Below are 16,925 nucleotides of genomic sequence, written 5' to 3' on the forward strand. Positions count from 1 at the left end.
ATGCTTATTATTAGTAACTAGGCTTTGTTTTCCCATTAATTTTCTTTTATCCTCACAATGTTCCTATAAAAGACAATACAGCATGATGGAATGAACACATGAAATCACATAAGGATGATCCTGCTATAAACTCTATGTAATTTTTGAGTTAATAGTCTACGATCTTGTTTTCTCACTTGTAAAATAGGATAGCAATGCTTACTTTGTTTTAGGGCTGCTGAGAAGATACAGATAACATAAGTAAGCATCTAGCAAGAATCACTCAACAAACTACAGCTCTTATTAGTATCCTCATTTTACAAAAGGAAAAACTATGGCTGAGAAATACTGATATTCTTTCCACACCACCACACTGGAATAAAAACAGGAAAATTCAGTCCTAACAAACATCATCCAAAGAATTAAAGTAACAGCGAGAAATCTGTGACTCTTAAGTGCTCTGAATTTAACTATAAATGATTAAGTAGAATTGTGCATTGACTTGACACAAATAGCTTAATGACAGCTTTGCTTAGAACCATTCAAACATCTTTGCTCAGTCTCTAATTTACTTTCCCAGATAGATTTCTCTCCTTTGGGAAGAGAATATATTGCCAGTTGATGTGAACACTCTACTATTTGTCAGTTCTACTGTTCTTTTGGTTTTGTGAATTATTTCCTCCACTTACTGGAAAACTGACAAAAACCAAACTGGGCACTTCACACCAGACCCTTTAGAAGGGACCATTACACAAAACCCACTCAACCAGGGCCTACAGTATGGCCCTTTCCTGAGGTTGTGAATTTCCCACGAGTCCTATTGTCTCTTATGACCTAGCACGCTCACCTATACCCCTCTGCAACTATAGCAGTGTCTAGATCAATGGTCTCAACCTTATCTGCAAGTCTCAAACTGCACTGCACAATCATCAGGGATGGGGATGAGGATGGGGCTTTAAAAGTTACTGATGCCCAGGACAAAACCCAAAGCAATTAAATTATAATCTTTATGAAGTGGGACTCAGGTATTAGTTCTTTTTTCTTTTGAAGTTTCTCAGTGATTCCACTCTGTGTCAGATGGACAGTGGCATTAAGTTGCAACCCAAGACGAATGCAAGTTGGAAAATATGGCCCCAGTGCAGTTTTTCTTTGACCCACATTTAAGAATATTGTAAATTAATGGCCAACACTTCAAATTTGAGAGAATTCACATAATACGTATTTCACAGGCTCCTCTCAGAGCCCTCTTAGCCCAGGGTAGTCATTAAAATATTTACCTGTCTCTGGTAAACATCTGAGTTTAAGACTCCTGTGTTACTCAAGACCCCTGGATTACTGTGGTAATAAACTTGTGCTTTTGGCATTGTCAGAACTGCTACCAATCAATGTGTGATTGATTTATATACTATTTGGCTCCTACTCTGAAAATGACCCTAGACAACCCCATCTACATTTTAATCATGTCTGAAAACTGTTTTTCAAAAGAATTTCATCTTAGGCATTTTTTCCACACTAAATGCTTACTGCCTAGAGAAATATCAGCAATAGTTTCCTTAAAAAATGGATTTAATTCCACAAAAAGCAAAAGATTAAAACTCAGCAATTGTCTTACTCTGTTTACTTCTAGAATAGACAGTATTTGATTATTTCCAGTTGAGCATTTCCAAGTTAGCTATTTCATCTTGGGTAATAAAGTGGAGAAGCAAATTCCTTAAAATAAACCAGAAATACACAAACTTTATCTCCCCCAATCTGAGGGGCCTGCACTTCTTCTTTCTGAAGGAGCCAAGATTTCCCCATAATGCTCACTATCTTCTTAAAGCCCGATAGGTCATCCAGTTCTAAGGAAACACACTGAGAACAAATGGATATTGGCTGTTCTGTGCCTTTTCGGTTATCAGTTATGAAAGAAATTCTGTAACAAGTTCCAGGAGACTAGCCAAAATCCTTTACATTGAAATTCGTTTGAACAAATAATTAAAACAACAACTGCAATTTGCTTGGCCACTATTTATCAAGTCAAATGATGATGAACCATATACTCTTAACTATTACATGTGATAGTCTTCTCATGAGGACTGTCCCAATCACCAACATCAGAAGGGCTATTCTTATATCCATGGCTGGTTTCTTTTGATTGGGCAAAACACAGAGCCACATTAGTTGCAAACTCTGCAACAAATTAAAGACCAGAGATAGCAGACAGCATTCCTCCAACAGTAGCAGCAACAGATATTTACAGTCTTTGATATGGTATAAAAGTACACTATAGTTAAGAACCACCTTTCTTGGTACTCAATGCGAGGTCATTCTAAGACCAGAAAAAGAAAACATGACACGAAGAGGTAGTACGATGTTGACTGGGTCTCATATAGGAGAGAGTTTGAGTCCCAGATAGAAGAAATTGTGAAATATTGGGCAAGTTACCTAACCTGGTTGAGCTTTTTCTTCTTCTTTTGTAAAACAGAGCAATTTCTACTCTGCTTGCTTTAGACAGTAATATGTTAAAGTGGCCAGCCCTGGTGGTCTGGTGGTTAAGAATTTGGCGCTCTCACTGCCATGGCTCAGGTTTATTTCCCAGTCAGGGACCCATACCACTCATCTGTTGGTTGTCGTACTGTGGCAGCTGCATGTTGCTGTGATCCTGAAAGCTATGCCACCAGTATTTCAAATACCAGTAGGGTCACCCATGGTGGACAGGTTTCAGCAGAGCTTTCAGACTAAGACAGACTTGGAAGAAGGACCTGGTCACCCGCTTCTGAAAAAATTGGCCATGAAAACCCTATGAATAGCAGTGGAGCATTGTCTGATACAGCGCCAAAAGGTGAGAGGATGATGCAAAAAGAAAAAAAAAATAAGACGAGGCAGGGTTCCACTCTGCTGTACACAAGTCACTAGGAGTTAATATTAACTCAATGGAACTAACAACAAAAATAAGTTAAAGTGCTTTGAAGATAAAAGTGACAAATAACTCACATAATTATAGATCCAAATATGACCAAATTAAATCTTTGTCCTAAAATCTGGAGTTGGCTAGATTATCAGTAACAAAGATCTCCAACTTTGGGACCTTCTTTAAGACAACTCTCCCTCCATCCCCATGGGAGTTATCAGCTTCTAAGAGTGAGCTAAATGTAAGGTGAAGTAGTTTTGAGGTTAATTGAGAATGACTTTCAAAGTACTTTGTCTTTAAAAAACTGACAAAGACCTACTAAGCATCTAATATGTATCACTGTTACTACACAAACAGCAATATGAATTCAATGTTCAAGACACAGAAATTGGAAAGCTTTCAGAAAATGCTCTGAAGGCTTCATTAACCAAGTTAATTGTTGGGGACGGTCTCATTCACAGTTCCTTGCAAAGAAACTGAAACAAATCTTGACATTTTATATTAAATAGGAACAGTGAATAAGGCACATAATACAGGTGACTGTTAGGCCACCAATGTCTTTTTTTTTTAAACTATAAAAATAAACATAAGTTACTAATGGAATAACAAAATAAAAGTTTATTTTATTAGAATTAGGAATGTTCTTTCCCTCTGGGCAACCTGAACAGTCCAGTTACAATGAAAATCTAAGAACAGTTATTTCCACAGCACAGGGTGCTCTATGCACAAAATTACAGGGTTAGGAGCATTTAATCAATTTATCGATCTGATTGTCTCACCAACCCGCCCCCTCCCATCCCCCAAGTGCTCTATACCGGGATTTGTAGCTAAAAGAATTTGTTACATCAATTCCTTTTCTCTCTTGTACTAAATTTCAGTTCCTAATCATGGCTGAACCACATTTTACACTGCAGATTCAACCACTTCAAATCAAGTCAGTCAGTCTTGGATCTGTTATATATGTGTGTATGTATACACGTGTGTATTTAATATATTTATTTAAACACACATAAAACACAATCTGGGTTGCAGCAAATTACACAGAATTTAGAGTCTGATATTATATGCTACTCAGTATTACCACTGTGGTTTCCATCCTGAGCTTTGGATCAAAATTGTATTGTAAATCATTTAAAGTCCATCAACTGCTCAATGAATTGTTCAAATAAAGCATGCACTTTTCAAAAGACAATGTAACTGCCCTCAAGAAGACAGGGAGACCCTCGTGCTTATGATGAATAGAGCCCTCTGACAGACAGACTCAGGTAGATGAAATAGGAAAGCTGTCACACAATATAGCTTACCTATCCCAGTTGGGGGTCACTGAAGCTACTAACAATGAAAGCAATTAACTCAGGGAATTCTCTCAAATATGGAGATGGCCGTCAAAAGCTTGGAAGTAGAAAAGGCCAGTTCACCTTGATCCATACAAGTTTGGGAACGCACCCACAACTGCAATACCCTCAGGTAATATGCTAACACTGAAGCTAAAAAGCATCTCTAAAAAGCATTATTTTCTTCCATGGGTGGAGCTGATATTATGAAGTGCACACAATTTTTGGATACCTCTTACAAGGGGATGGTGTAAAGAGGATTTATGACACTCAAACCTAGATACTGCAGTTAGCTGGTTAAGATTTTTTTAAAACACCACACGTACACAAAACATTTTAAGGGAGCCACACATATCTAGGTAGCAACTCTGGCTGCTTTTCAAAGTTACCAGGGAAAGGAACTTATTCAAGCTTCCTTAAAAAAAAATCTCCTTAGTTTTGATAAATGTCTTTTAAGATTGATGCAGTCATTTAAAATAAAGTCAAATGGATGATGGGGAGAAGAGCATATGGAAGAAGCAGACACTGAGTTCAGATTTGCACCTGAGGTGGCAAGAGAGGGGATAATAAAAGGTACAGGTAAAATTGATCCTAAAGCGACAAGTGGTTTAAGGAAGCAGCATAATATACTCAGCAAACATTCACTGATTTTTGATGGGAAAAGAACAGTTGCAAGTACATCTCATGTAACAACCTTTTCTAAAAGGAAAAGTAGGGTTGATTCAGCAAAGCCTAACTTAGGCAAAAGGCCAGAGGAAAGTGAACCTACTTCCCAATGGAGTAATAAGATGTACAGTGCAAGAGCAGACAAAGCTGCCTCACAAATGGTAAACACTCCCTAGGCGCAAGACATTTAAAGGAAGACAGAGGTCCTCAGCCAAAACTGGTATTTAACATAAAGACCTCTTAATCTAGTTGCCTAGTTCACTCTCCACTCCTGTATAAAACTGACAGATTTAGGGATGCTGACCTGTTGAAAAATACCACAGCCAGAACGGCCTAAACAGGTATATAGTTAATAAAACCACCACCATCCTTTACTTTTAACATAGCTTAGTAGAAATTTCATAAAAATGGACATCACAGCTAAAATGCATTATTAATTCTCCTATCTGCTGACAATAGAAAAGAAGCAAACTCAGTGATTTCTATTTAAATGCACTAGATGGGAACATCATGTTCTAGGGGTATTTACCTTCAAACTGAACCCACAGCAACACACACAAGCAATTTCAGTATCTGCCATTTTAAATTCACAATCTGAAACTAAGTGAATGGCTATTTATATTTAAAGCAAAAACATTCTATTTGACACCCTAACGTAAAAAAGGCGTGAGAAAAGAGCCATAACTAAAAATTTTTAAAAGGCTCAAAGCAGCAAATAAGGAATAAAAAGTGAAATGTTTCCTCTGGATGTGATATGGAGCCTAGGAAGCCTTCAGCCATGTGCATGACATGAGCACACAAAGGCTTAGGTAGATGTGTGAGGCCACGGAAGGGGATGAGGTTGGGGACTGGTCATCCTTGAAATGCAGCAACAAAGCTCCCTGTTGCAGCCCTTATCACGCCATGGCATTTAGTTAGAACCTGACCTCCCTGTCCCTGATCAAGAGCTGGGAATTCAAGGCATGAGGCCCGTGGGCAGCAACAGACATATCAAAACCAGAAAGGGCAAAGTAATTTCAGGAAAGGGAAATCAAAGAGCTCTAGTTAGGTCTTCCAGAGGTGCTTAACCAATATGCCTTTTATCCCAACCCTCAACCCTGGAAAGATAAAGCAAACTAAAAGAAAATGCACAGCAAATAGACATAATCTTGAAGATTTTTAAAGAATAAATATTTTTTTGTAATTAAACATTATGCAAACACGTGCCACGCTTGCTTTGTCCATGCATATGCACTATATACAATTTTGAAAAATACTGTGTTGTCCTGTTTTAAAAGTCATATACAAAGTTTTTTTGTTTTTTTTTTTTTTGTTTAATTCCTCTGGCTGCCTACCCCCTTCCCCGCCCCAAGAATTTTCTTTACAAGGAACTGATCATCATTTACTCACGACCTTGGGGTATGAGAAACAGAGAGTCAGTCTGTGTGTGTGGGTGTATGTGTCTGTGTAGGGGAGGAAGGGGAAGAGGTCCTTTACCAAAACAACAAAACAGCTGATTTGGACATGAAAAGCAGTGTCAAGGAGTTGTTTTAAATTTTAACTGTACTACACTCAGGAAAAAGAAAAAGAAAAAAAGGAGTCAGCTTTGAGAATGAAGCTACGTTACAAGTTAAAGTTGGAGGGCTTTTAGTGTGTCTGTCACACTTTTGTTGGTGGCCTAGAATACTGTTGTACAATGGTTTATCTACCTTTTTTTATTACAATATAATTTACTTAAACTTTCCGTTAACAAAACAGAATTCTGGTACTACAGACCAGTGGTGTCAGAACAGGCTTAGTGCCTCCTTGTTTGTGTTTGTTTTGTTTTGTTTGTTTTAATTGCATGAGCACTCTAGATGGTAAAGTTTTCAGAGTTCATTTTATGCAGGGCCATTCTCAGTCCTCAATGTACTCCCACAGATCTTTTTCATAGCCTTCATGCACATGCTGTAATAAAACCCTTCGTCGACTCTCACAGTATCTGTAATCAAAGAGAAAAAAAACACTTGTTGTCAGCCTCCAATAATAAAAAAAGAGGCATTTACTCATTTTTTAAGGTATTTCTACAGTTTATCTAGACTTGGAACCAAGCACCTGCTTTTAATAGGCACATTTTCAGGTCTAGATGAAAGACACAACAAATTGTTTCTAATTTTAAAAAGGTATTTTTCAAAAGCTATGATTCCCAGTTTGAGGAATTAATTTTAGAGCAATAAAATGTTAGAAATACCTAAGGGCCTTAGAAATCATCTGATTCAATCCTGTCATTCTACAGATAAATAAATAGTTTCAGGAAGAAGTAACTTCAAGCGTTATTTCTTCACATTGTAAAATCTTTGTTGACTGTGAAAGTACCATAAACACAATGTAGTAGTTACAGTTGGCTAAGAGAAGTGAAAATATTACTTAGGACTAAATTTCCAAGTCTTCCAAATTCTCAAAGGTTTCTACTACTATTAAAAAGATATCAGTATTTGCCAGGAAATAACTTTGGGAGAAAGGGCTCCATGTTGAAAAAACAAACATTTTGCATCTTTAGCTTAAGAGGTAGCATATCTTGAAGTAGCATATCATCTACTCCTAGGACAAAGTACATCTCTCCTTAGAAAAAACAAATCTAATAAAAACTCTTTAGGTTTGGGTAGCTCACTTGTCAATAGCCCTAATTCATAGGATCCCCACGCTAGGACCAGCACCCTAATCTCACCTCTCATCCTAATGGCCACTTGCCCTTTTTAGGCTCGCTCTTCCTTGCAGGGTAGCAACTAAGAAGATAAAGCTGAAAGGAAGAAGCAGAATCAGCCTTCGGGATAAATGCTGATCTGTCCGCTATGCTTGACTAGAACTACTATCTGCAATTTGTTGCCTTAAGGACAGAAGCAATCTGTGAGAAATATGGAAGCTGCTCAGTTTCTGCATATGCTAAACCCAAGTTTCACTATCACCTAACTTCACCACTAAGGTATACCAGACCACCATTGGCAGAAACTTTTGCTCAACAACTACTAAAAAAAATTCTCACCTGTACTTATCTTGTACTTTCTGTTTTATATCCTGCAGAGAATCTTGGGAAATATCTCGTTCGAGGTAGCCCGAAAGCACCTCTGTGGCATTCTCTAGATCTGCTTGGTTATTCTGCAAGAGGAGGAAGAATACACAGTAAATTTTGGATTCAGAAGAAAGCTAAAAGATAAACTATTTTAGTTGCTTCCTTGCCTACTGACTGATTTCAACACTGAGTCCATAATTTCTTTTTTTTTTTTAAAGATTGGCACCTGAGCTAACCACTGTTGCCGCTCTTCCTTTTTTCCTGCTTTTTCTCCCCAAATCCCCCCATTCGTAGTTGTATACTGTAGTTATGAGTGCCTCCAGGTAAGCCATGTGGGACACCGCGTCAGCATGGCCTAACGAGAGGCGCCATGTCCACACCCAGGATCCGAAACCATGAAACCCTGAGCTGCTGAAGTGGAGCGTGCGAACCTAACCACTCAGGCACAGGGCTGGCCCCTGATTCCATAATTTTTACAGGTGGGTTAACCGCACCTGTAAAGCTCTTTATTGCTTTCACCTGCACAAGTCACACTCTCTTTTTCCAAGACAATTTTTTAAATGTTAAAAGAACTCAAGATTTACCCATTACCTCTGGAAGAATATCAAGGACAATTTGAAAGGACTTAAGAAAAAGTCTTTTGGAATCTTCTACTTCCGAGAACTGCTATTTGCTAAAACTCAAAGGAAAACTTGAGGAAAAAACAGAAACTCATTCTTGCTTACATCTGGCTGCACATACTTCTTCTAAGAGAACACTGTATGGAAGATTAAAATTTTGTTATCCTTTACTACTGTGGCTACTTCTGTGCATTTACCTATCTAAATTCCCATCTGCTAGTCAGTATTATGGTCTAGTCATCTATGGACATCAATGTTCCATGCATCAATTTTAAATGAGCATCTCTATTTGAAAAACCTTTACTGCTAAAAGCCTCCTTTAGCCTTTAGTCATTACTTTACTTCTCCACCAAAGCTAACCACCATATTAACTTCTAATAACCATATATTAGTTTGGCCTGAATAAAGGCTTTTATTCAGAACTTATGAAGTACCAGGTGCTATATAAACAATATACATGGATAGTCTCCCTTAAATCTCCTAACATCCTAGAAATTATTATCCCCATTTTAAAACAGAGATATAGACAAGGTTAAGTAATTTGCTCCAAGTCATCAGAGCTAAAAAGTGATAAAGTCAAGATTCAAATTCAGGGCTGATTCCAGAGTCTGCATACTTAATCACTAGCTGGCTAAACCACATCAACTTGAATGTAGTTTAGGACAAGAAACCTAAATTTCTTTTATCTTCGTAATAAATACTACACTTTTAATCCACATATTCTGAGCAGATAGGAACCTTTAAAACTCTATATATCTTATCTATGAATGACACAAAGTAGGTTTTCTTCTCCACATTCAGTAACTATGCCTACCTCAAAGATAATGGACTGGTTATTCTTTTTGAGGTAGAAAGCGAAGACATAAGTGTACATGAGTGTGGCACGACACTGGCAGAGGACATCAACTGCTTTCTTCAGGAACTGCACCTCAATCCAGGACATGTTGTGCTGTTGCATCTCCTCCATTTTCTGTTTCACCTGAGCATATAGTTTGTGCTCAAATCGTAGACTCTGCATGTGGTTCATATAGCGATTACAGTAGAACAGGTACCTCTGCAGGGCTGCCCTAGATCGCTGTCCCATTAACGAAAAATTAAGGTCATGTAATTATAGCAAATGTATTATACATACACAAAAGCTGATATATTTACTCATGAAACACTATAGGAATTTAGACTAAAATCAGGAACAAACAGGTATCTATTGCTACTTTGTTATTTAACACTGCTTTGAATGTCCAATAGCTATACTTTCTAATACAGCAACCATTAGCGACATGTGGCTATTTAAATTAAAATTAAAAATTCAGTCCCTCAGTGCTCAATAGCCATATGTGGGTGGTCAGTGGCTACAAAATTGGACGGTGGTGATAAAGAATATTTCCATCATTACAGAAAGTTCTACTGGATAGCACTGTTCTGTAGTATGCAATAAGATGTACAACAAGCAAGAAGCATCAATATTTTAAAGCAGACAACAGAGAGGCAACCAGACATCATATAACTCCTAATTTAATGCAATAAAAACTATACAGTACCACCAGTTCTGTATCCTTTCCACCCCATCTCCCCCAAAATTGAGGCTGAATTCAAGTATCTAGAATTAACCACCAGTTTCAGGACACACAGAGAAACAAGAACCTATTAATTGAGTAAATGACACCAGGGAGTTGCAATCAGCAAAACCCACAATATGGAAAACTACAGGACAAAATGGCTTAGTTTCCTCAACAAATAAATGGCAAGGGGGGGAAAAAAAGGAAGGACGGACCTATAAATTAGAGGAGACTCAAGAGATATCAATCAAATCCAATTTGTGGACCTGTGTGGATCCTGATTTGAACCAACTATAAAAGAAAATTTATGAGATAAATGGGGACATTTGAACACTGGATAATTGATGATATTAACAAAGTATTGCTTTAAAAATATAAATGTATATAGTATAATTATAAAATAATATATATAATATGCTATAATATATAATAAATATATATACACAAACATAATAATGGTATTGCAGTTATATAAAAGAGTATTATAAAGACATATGAAGAATTACCAAAGAAACAATATGCTATCTAGCCTAGAGTTTTTTCTATGATTTATTACATGCAAAAATAATGCACATAGGTCTCGCCAATTACACTGTAAATCTCTAGAGGAGATATACTTTTAAAAAAGTAATCTTGTTATCTCTAGTACTAAATATACAGAAAATGATTAATAAATGCTTATTAAATGCAACCACTATGAAAGAGTTCTTTACCACACATACATATTTCTTTTCTTTTACTATCACCCCCTTCTTCTCCACCTCATGCCTTAAAGCCTATAAACAGCACGGAGACTTCTAGGCCCTACGGTTGGTCTCTTGCTTAGAAATACTAACTCTAAACCACACAATTAGCCAATCAAATGATCCAGTATCATACAACATTAAAACATCTCAAAAAACCTACACAAGCCATATTATTTCAAGAGTTAGTTAGGTATCAAATCAGTGCTTACATGCTGGAAAACTATGCCAATTATAAATACAATGACAATTATATCTAATCATCAATAGATGATATATATTAATAATCTAAAAGTTATGCCAATTCTATCTAAACATGTATGTGGAAAATAATCTGCTTGGCATTTCATTGCCCCAAAAAGCACTAATATTTTCAAGCCTGTCAAATTCCCAAGATGAAATGGAAAACCTAAATTACCATATTAAAATATGATGTTAGAGGACATGAGTTAATGTGACCAACAATTCTGAAACAGCTTCTCACTAAAATCCTCTAAAATTCAACATGATAGCAAACCCATACCACCACTGCAAATAAGACCAACTTTTTCATCAAATGCTAGAATCTGGACTGAGAAATGCAATCAGTCGCCTGAATACACTTTGGGGGGGAAAAAACCAGAACAACAAACCTAACTGCTTAGAACAGGGAGGGGTAGGCAAACTCCAGCCTGTGAGCCAAATCCAGCTGCTGCCTGTTTTTATAAATAAAGTTAATAATTTGGAACACTGTCATGCCCACTCACTTAAGTCTATGGCTAGGTGAACAGCACAAGAGCAGACCATATAGTCTACAATGCTGAAAAGATTTACTATCTGGCCCTTGACAGAAAACATGTCCTGAGTCTTCGTCTAGAAGATAAGAGAATTCAAATGCCCACCAGTGTCAGCACTGTGGCATACTATATTAAGTCAATAATTTTCTACAACACAAGTAGAAGGCACTCAAAGTATCATTTATGTTCTGTCTGGACTGTGCGCCAATCTTCCAGTACTTTTTAAGGCTACAACTCCCAATAAACACTAGGCCAGAGTATGGAAGACACGGAAGGGAGGAAAGAAGAGGCCAGAGAGGCATGCAATGGTGTGCTCCATTCTGGGAGGCATGGCTCCCACTAAATAAACAAATAAAGACATTCATATGAAACCTTTCCTTGTACACCCAGGGGATCAAAGGATTCTAGTTTAGTCCAACAGATGTGAACCAGAAAAACAAAGCATTCTAGCGTCTAGAATGTAGACATTAGAAACTGGCTTAGAAGCTGTGCGCAATAATCCACCCTCCCTGTAGATCTCAGAAAAGGATCCACCAGCACCCAAAGGAAGACTAGATGAGGCCAAGATAACCCACATACTTTCTCTCTTGGCAAATACTGTATCTGGCTAGATTCAGCTAGATTACTCTTCATTCAGCGTAAGTAAAAACTAAAAGCGTACCATGATAATTAGGAAAAATATAATGTTGCATAAGAGAAAAAGAACATTTCTCTATGAACTCAAAAAAACTATTTTCAAAATTAGAAGAAAATTTTAGGAAAATTTATGTTCTCTTCAATAGGATTTAAGATAAACGTGATTACTTAGAAGCAGAAAGCCTTAAGGAAAAGAAAGACTAAGATTTCAAAAAGACAACAGAAGAAGATGCAATGATAAACTGAGCTAAATAAAAAATGCAACAGTAGAATCAAGTCCAAATGGTAGGCTGGAAAAGCATGACTGTCATTGTACAACTTATATCAAAATTACATGGGGCACTGTATCTCAAATTGGAGTCTGAGGATACTAAATGGAGTAGGATAGGGGTGCTAAATAATCTGGTCTAAAAAGACCATGGAATTTTGAAATATTTAAAGATCTCATGATAACCTAAAGAAAACACAAATACTCAAGATCATCCGAACGAACTTATAACCGAGAACTAAAGTTTTATTTCAGGTCTTACATTTGTGAAATGGCTAAAATTGGCATCAAGCAGTATTACTTTAACTGTATCAGGCTGATGAGAAAAAAAGTGATAGAATACATCAATACTAAGCTCTGATCAAATCAAATCATGATGCACTGTAGGAATGAAGGTTTGCAATAGATGAGATAAAGAAAACTGATGGGAGAACAAATTATCACATGGCACTAAGTAGTATAGTAACACTAATTTTTAAAAACCCAGCCACACAGCAGTCTATCAACAGTAACTTCAGCAAACTTAACTGTCAAATAATTTTACTTGAGTTTCACTGTTTTTTATTTTTTCTCCCCGAAGCCCCAGTACATAGCTGTATATCCTAGTTGTAAGTCATTCTTGTTCTTCTATGTGGGTCACCTGCCACAGCATGACCTGATGAGTGGTGTGTAGGTCTGCACCCAGGATCTGAACCGGCAAACCCCGGGCCAGCAAAGTGGAGTGTGCAAACTTAACCACTTGGCCACAGGGTCAGCCCCAGTTTCAGTGGTTTTGTAGTACTCTTTGTTTGGTTGTATAATTGTATAAGAGCATAAGAGTTACAGCTGGTTTTAAGTTTAAACATATTTAAGTAATATTACAATGAATGTAATATAAATCTATATTGGAATTTGTAGGGATTTTTTTCCTTTTAAAAGAAAGTCTGTGAAACACCACCACTCATCAATTATATAATACAAAATACAGTTTCCCAGTCTTTTAAAAAAAGTGAGACAGAACTTTCACTTCTAACAGTATGACAGACTAGATTATAGATATTCTTTTGTATTTATGGTATTTTTAATTAGTAATAAAATTTAAAGGAATGTTTAAAAAAGTGAAACAATAAAACACAGATGTTTTGAATTGCATCCTAGTAAGGAAACTCATTTGAAAGGAGTATTTTGGGAACAAATAGGGAATTTTGATATGGAATGGATGAATTTAAGGAATAATGAAATTCCAGGATTCTACAATTATGATAGAATCAGGAGGCTGAAAGAAACTCAAGGTGTTGAATCTTATCTACACCTAGTGTTTGAATCCCTTCTATTATAATAGTGGGGTAGTTTCCTATCCAGTAACCAGGAATTCCCCGTCTCCTGAGGGAGTCCATTCCAAATCAGCTCACCTATAACCATTAGAGCTTCTTGATGAACAATGAAGTTTAAAAAATAATAATAAAGAATTAAAAATAAGTGAGACTGCACACAAATAGCAGCAGAGCTATTTAACAAATACTGTTCTCTAGTCTCCTTGCTGGGAGGGAAAATCTGGACACCAAGACTACTGAAACCTGAAATTTCTACACGACTAGATTAATCAAAAAAAAGCAAACAAATCCATAAACAGGAATGCTCCTGATATGCATTTCGGATAAGGTTCTCCTTCTAAATGTACACGGGTACCCAGTATTTACTGAAGTGTCTTTCCACAAATTTTTCAGAATTGAAAACTTCTGCTAGCTTATTCCTGTTCAACTGTTACCCGAAAATAAATATACTTACCTCCTGTGCGTCTCTTGCTGCCTTTGCATCATCCTCATTATAGCGGTTACAGTTGTACCTTAAAGTAAATTAAGAGGATTCCATAAAGCGCATAAATCAATGAAACGGGATCAAATCACAGAATATCAGCCTGGATTCAGAGATTTTCTAAAATCAATATTCTCCTTTACAAAGATACACTGAGGTGTTAAAACACCCAGGGTTCTACCATTACAACGACAGAATTACCAGACTGAAAGGAACTCAAAGTGTTGCGGAGTCTAATCCACACCTAGTGCTTGAATCCTCTCTAAGAGAGTGTATCAGTTCTCTATCTACTAAGAGGGAATTCCTGGTCTCCTGAAGTAGTCCATTCCAAATCAGCTCACCTATAATCATTAGAAAACACTGTCATTCTAGAACTTCCATTTCTGACTGTAGTTTGAAGTTCTAACTCAATTTTTGAAGAATGAGATCATCTCATATCTTAGGCTGTCTGTAATTTAGGCCAAATATTCCCAATTTTTCCAGAGTAAATCACTTTCTTATTTCTCTTTTATAAACCAAAGAGAACCAATGTTGATGGGCTACTATGTAATAGATGCTGTGCTATGTGCTTTACATGCTACTACAGTTTATAAGAGTCACTGAAAACTGAAAGATATACTAAATGAGGAGAGAGGGAAACCTGCCCCCCAGAAGTCAGCTCAGAATGGAGATGATTAGGACTGGCACTTCCCTTATCCCGATTACTCTACATCTTTTATGGGAGCCTACATTATGGGAGCAGCTGGTATTTACTGAGTGCTTACTACACACCACGCATTTACTAAGGACTTTAAAGGTACTTTCACATTTAATCCCCTCAATCACCTTATGAAATATGTATTATTATTATCCTCATTGAGCAGATGAAGAACTATGTTTTGAGAAGACAAGCAACATACTTAAGGTCACATAACTAAAGTTTCAGAGCTGGGAATTAAACTTATAACTGTCTGTCATATGAGGCTCATGCTCTTAACTAGTGAGTATATTGTTCACATGCTGTTGCCATGTCTTCAGAATCTTTAAACAGTAATATTTTTAGAACTAAAGGAAGAATTTTGAATTTAATTTACATCTTGTTAAACTGGATCCACTGTTCCAGCTTAAGTTCTTCAGGATTTTAATGGCTATGTATTCAATATCCCTCTTTGATGTTACTCCAAAATGAATGCAAGATTCTCACATTAGTTCAAGAAAGTCATCAATAAAACTGACCAGAAAAGCAGTATACAGTTTCCGTAAATAAAAAAAGATGAGGACAAAACCTTTTAGCAAACCTTTACAGGATTCCATTAGGAAGACATAAACCTATTATCTGTACTCCAAGAAATGGTCATTCAATTAATCCCAAATATCCCTGTCTGTATTCACAGCCTAGACCACAAACTTCTCAGTCCATATTGAAATACCTTGCTGAGATCTACAAAATGCTCCCTAATCCATCATGCTAATAATACCATTTGATTATGGGATTTCACGTAAGAGAAAAATTAAGTTATGAGGTTCATAAGTAGTTTGTGAAATCCACCACAAATTTTGGAAATCTGAGATTACATTTTGTCTGCTTCCAGTCTTTGGTAGCTATTCTACATAATTACTCAGAAATAACCAACAATGGCTCACTGATCTCATCTTAAAGTTTTTAAAGTAACCCAGACCACAATTGACCTAGGTCAGGAGACTTATTAACTTCCCCCTAGGTTGGGCTATAATCCTCTCTTACCAATAATTACTCTACTCCACTTAGCCCAAAGATCACCTCTCCTTGCTCTCTTCCTGTCAACTACTAACACTACTTCTTCCTATCTGATATATCCTTAAAACTTTTCTTTTTGATATTTTTTAGATATTTAAGCCTCAACTCATTCCGGGCTTTACTCTACCAACATTATGAAGGATTTTAAGGCCCAGGAAAGCAACAGGATTCATCTATATCTCTAACTCAGATGACTGATGGTGCTACCTGGTATCCTATTTTGAAGGTTCTGAGGCATTTTCAGATTTAAACAAGAAGCATACCATGATTCATTTGCAGTGTTAGCCATGGGTAAATGCAAGACACAAGCAACACTGAGTTGTGATCAGAGATTTCCTTACACAAAAAAAAATGTCTTTAATAGCTCTTCTTCCCCATCCCCTCTTACCTTCACTAGGCTTATTTAAACACATTAGAGTGAATTTAGTTTCTGGTAACACACTAATCCTCCAGTTTGCCTTCTCAAAATCTAGAGTACCTGTGTGGCTAAACCCCAAACACCCTTCCTTGGCTGTGACACTGCCAAAATCACTTTCTCTACTTCCACTTAACCAATTAATTTTTACCTGGTTCAGACAAGTAATCACTCTTACTATTCTTCTAACTAATGAAACTAATGGAAGTTCCAATGAAACTAAAAAGGAAGACTTGACAGTGTCTTAAGTTCACATCCTCCTCATCTTGTCTTGAACCTACAATTTCTTCCCCTCCCTTCCACTATCTACAAAGCAACCACAATTATGAGATGATGTATGTAAAGCACATAATACAGAGCCTTCTCACCTAAATTATAGATCTAATCATGTCACTCTCCATTTAAAATCCTGCTGATAATGTCAAAACTACTTTAAGTCGCAGTCTACTTTCTCTTTTCCT

At 36.8% G+C, this 16,925-nt stretch overlaps 1 protein-coding gene across 2 annotated transcripts in view; it reads right to left on the reverse strand.

Moving 5' to 3' along the window:
- Window positions 1–16,925, reverse strand: part of LOC124233093 (Bardet-Biedl syndrome 4 protein-like) — a 188,414-nt gene that overhangs the window by 72,648 nt on the left and 98,841 nt on the right. For both annotated transcript variants that reach the window (XM_046650201.1, XM_046650202.1), the window contains one exon: window positions 14,267–14,324. In XM_046650201.1, the coding sequence (XP_046506157.1) occupies window positions 14,267–14,324 (58 nt within the window). The remainder of the gene's footprint in view (window positions 1–14,266; window positions 14,325–16,925) is intronic.

Source organism: Equus quagga, unplaced genomic scaffold, assembly GCF_021613505.1.
Source record: "Equus quagga isolate Etosha38 unplaced genomic scaffold, UCLA_HA_Equagga_1.0 153_RagTag, whole genome shotgun sequence".
In the NCBI taxonomy this organism is placed as follows: domain Eukaryota; kingdom Metazoa; phylum Chordata; class Mammalia; order Perissodactyla; family Equidae; genus Equus; species Equus quagga.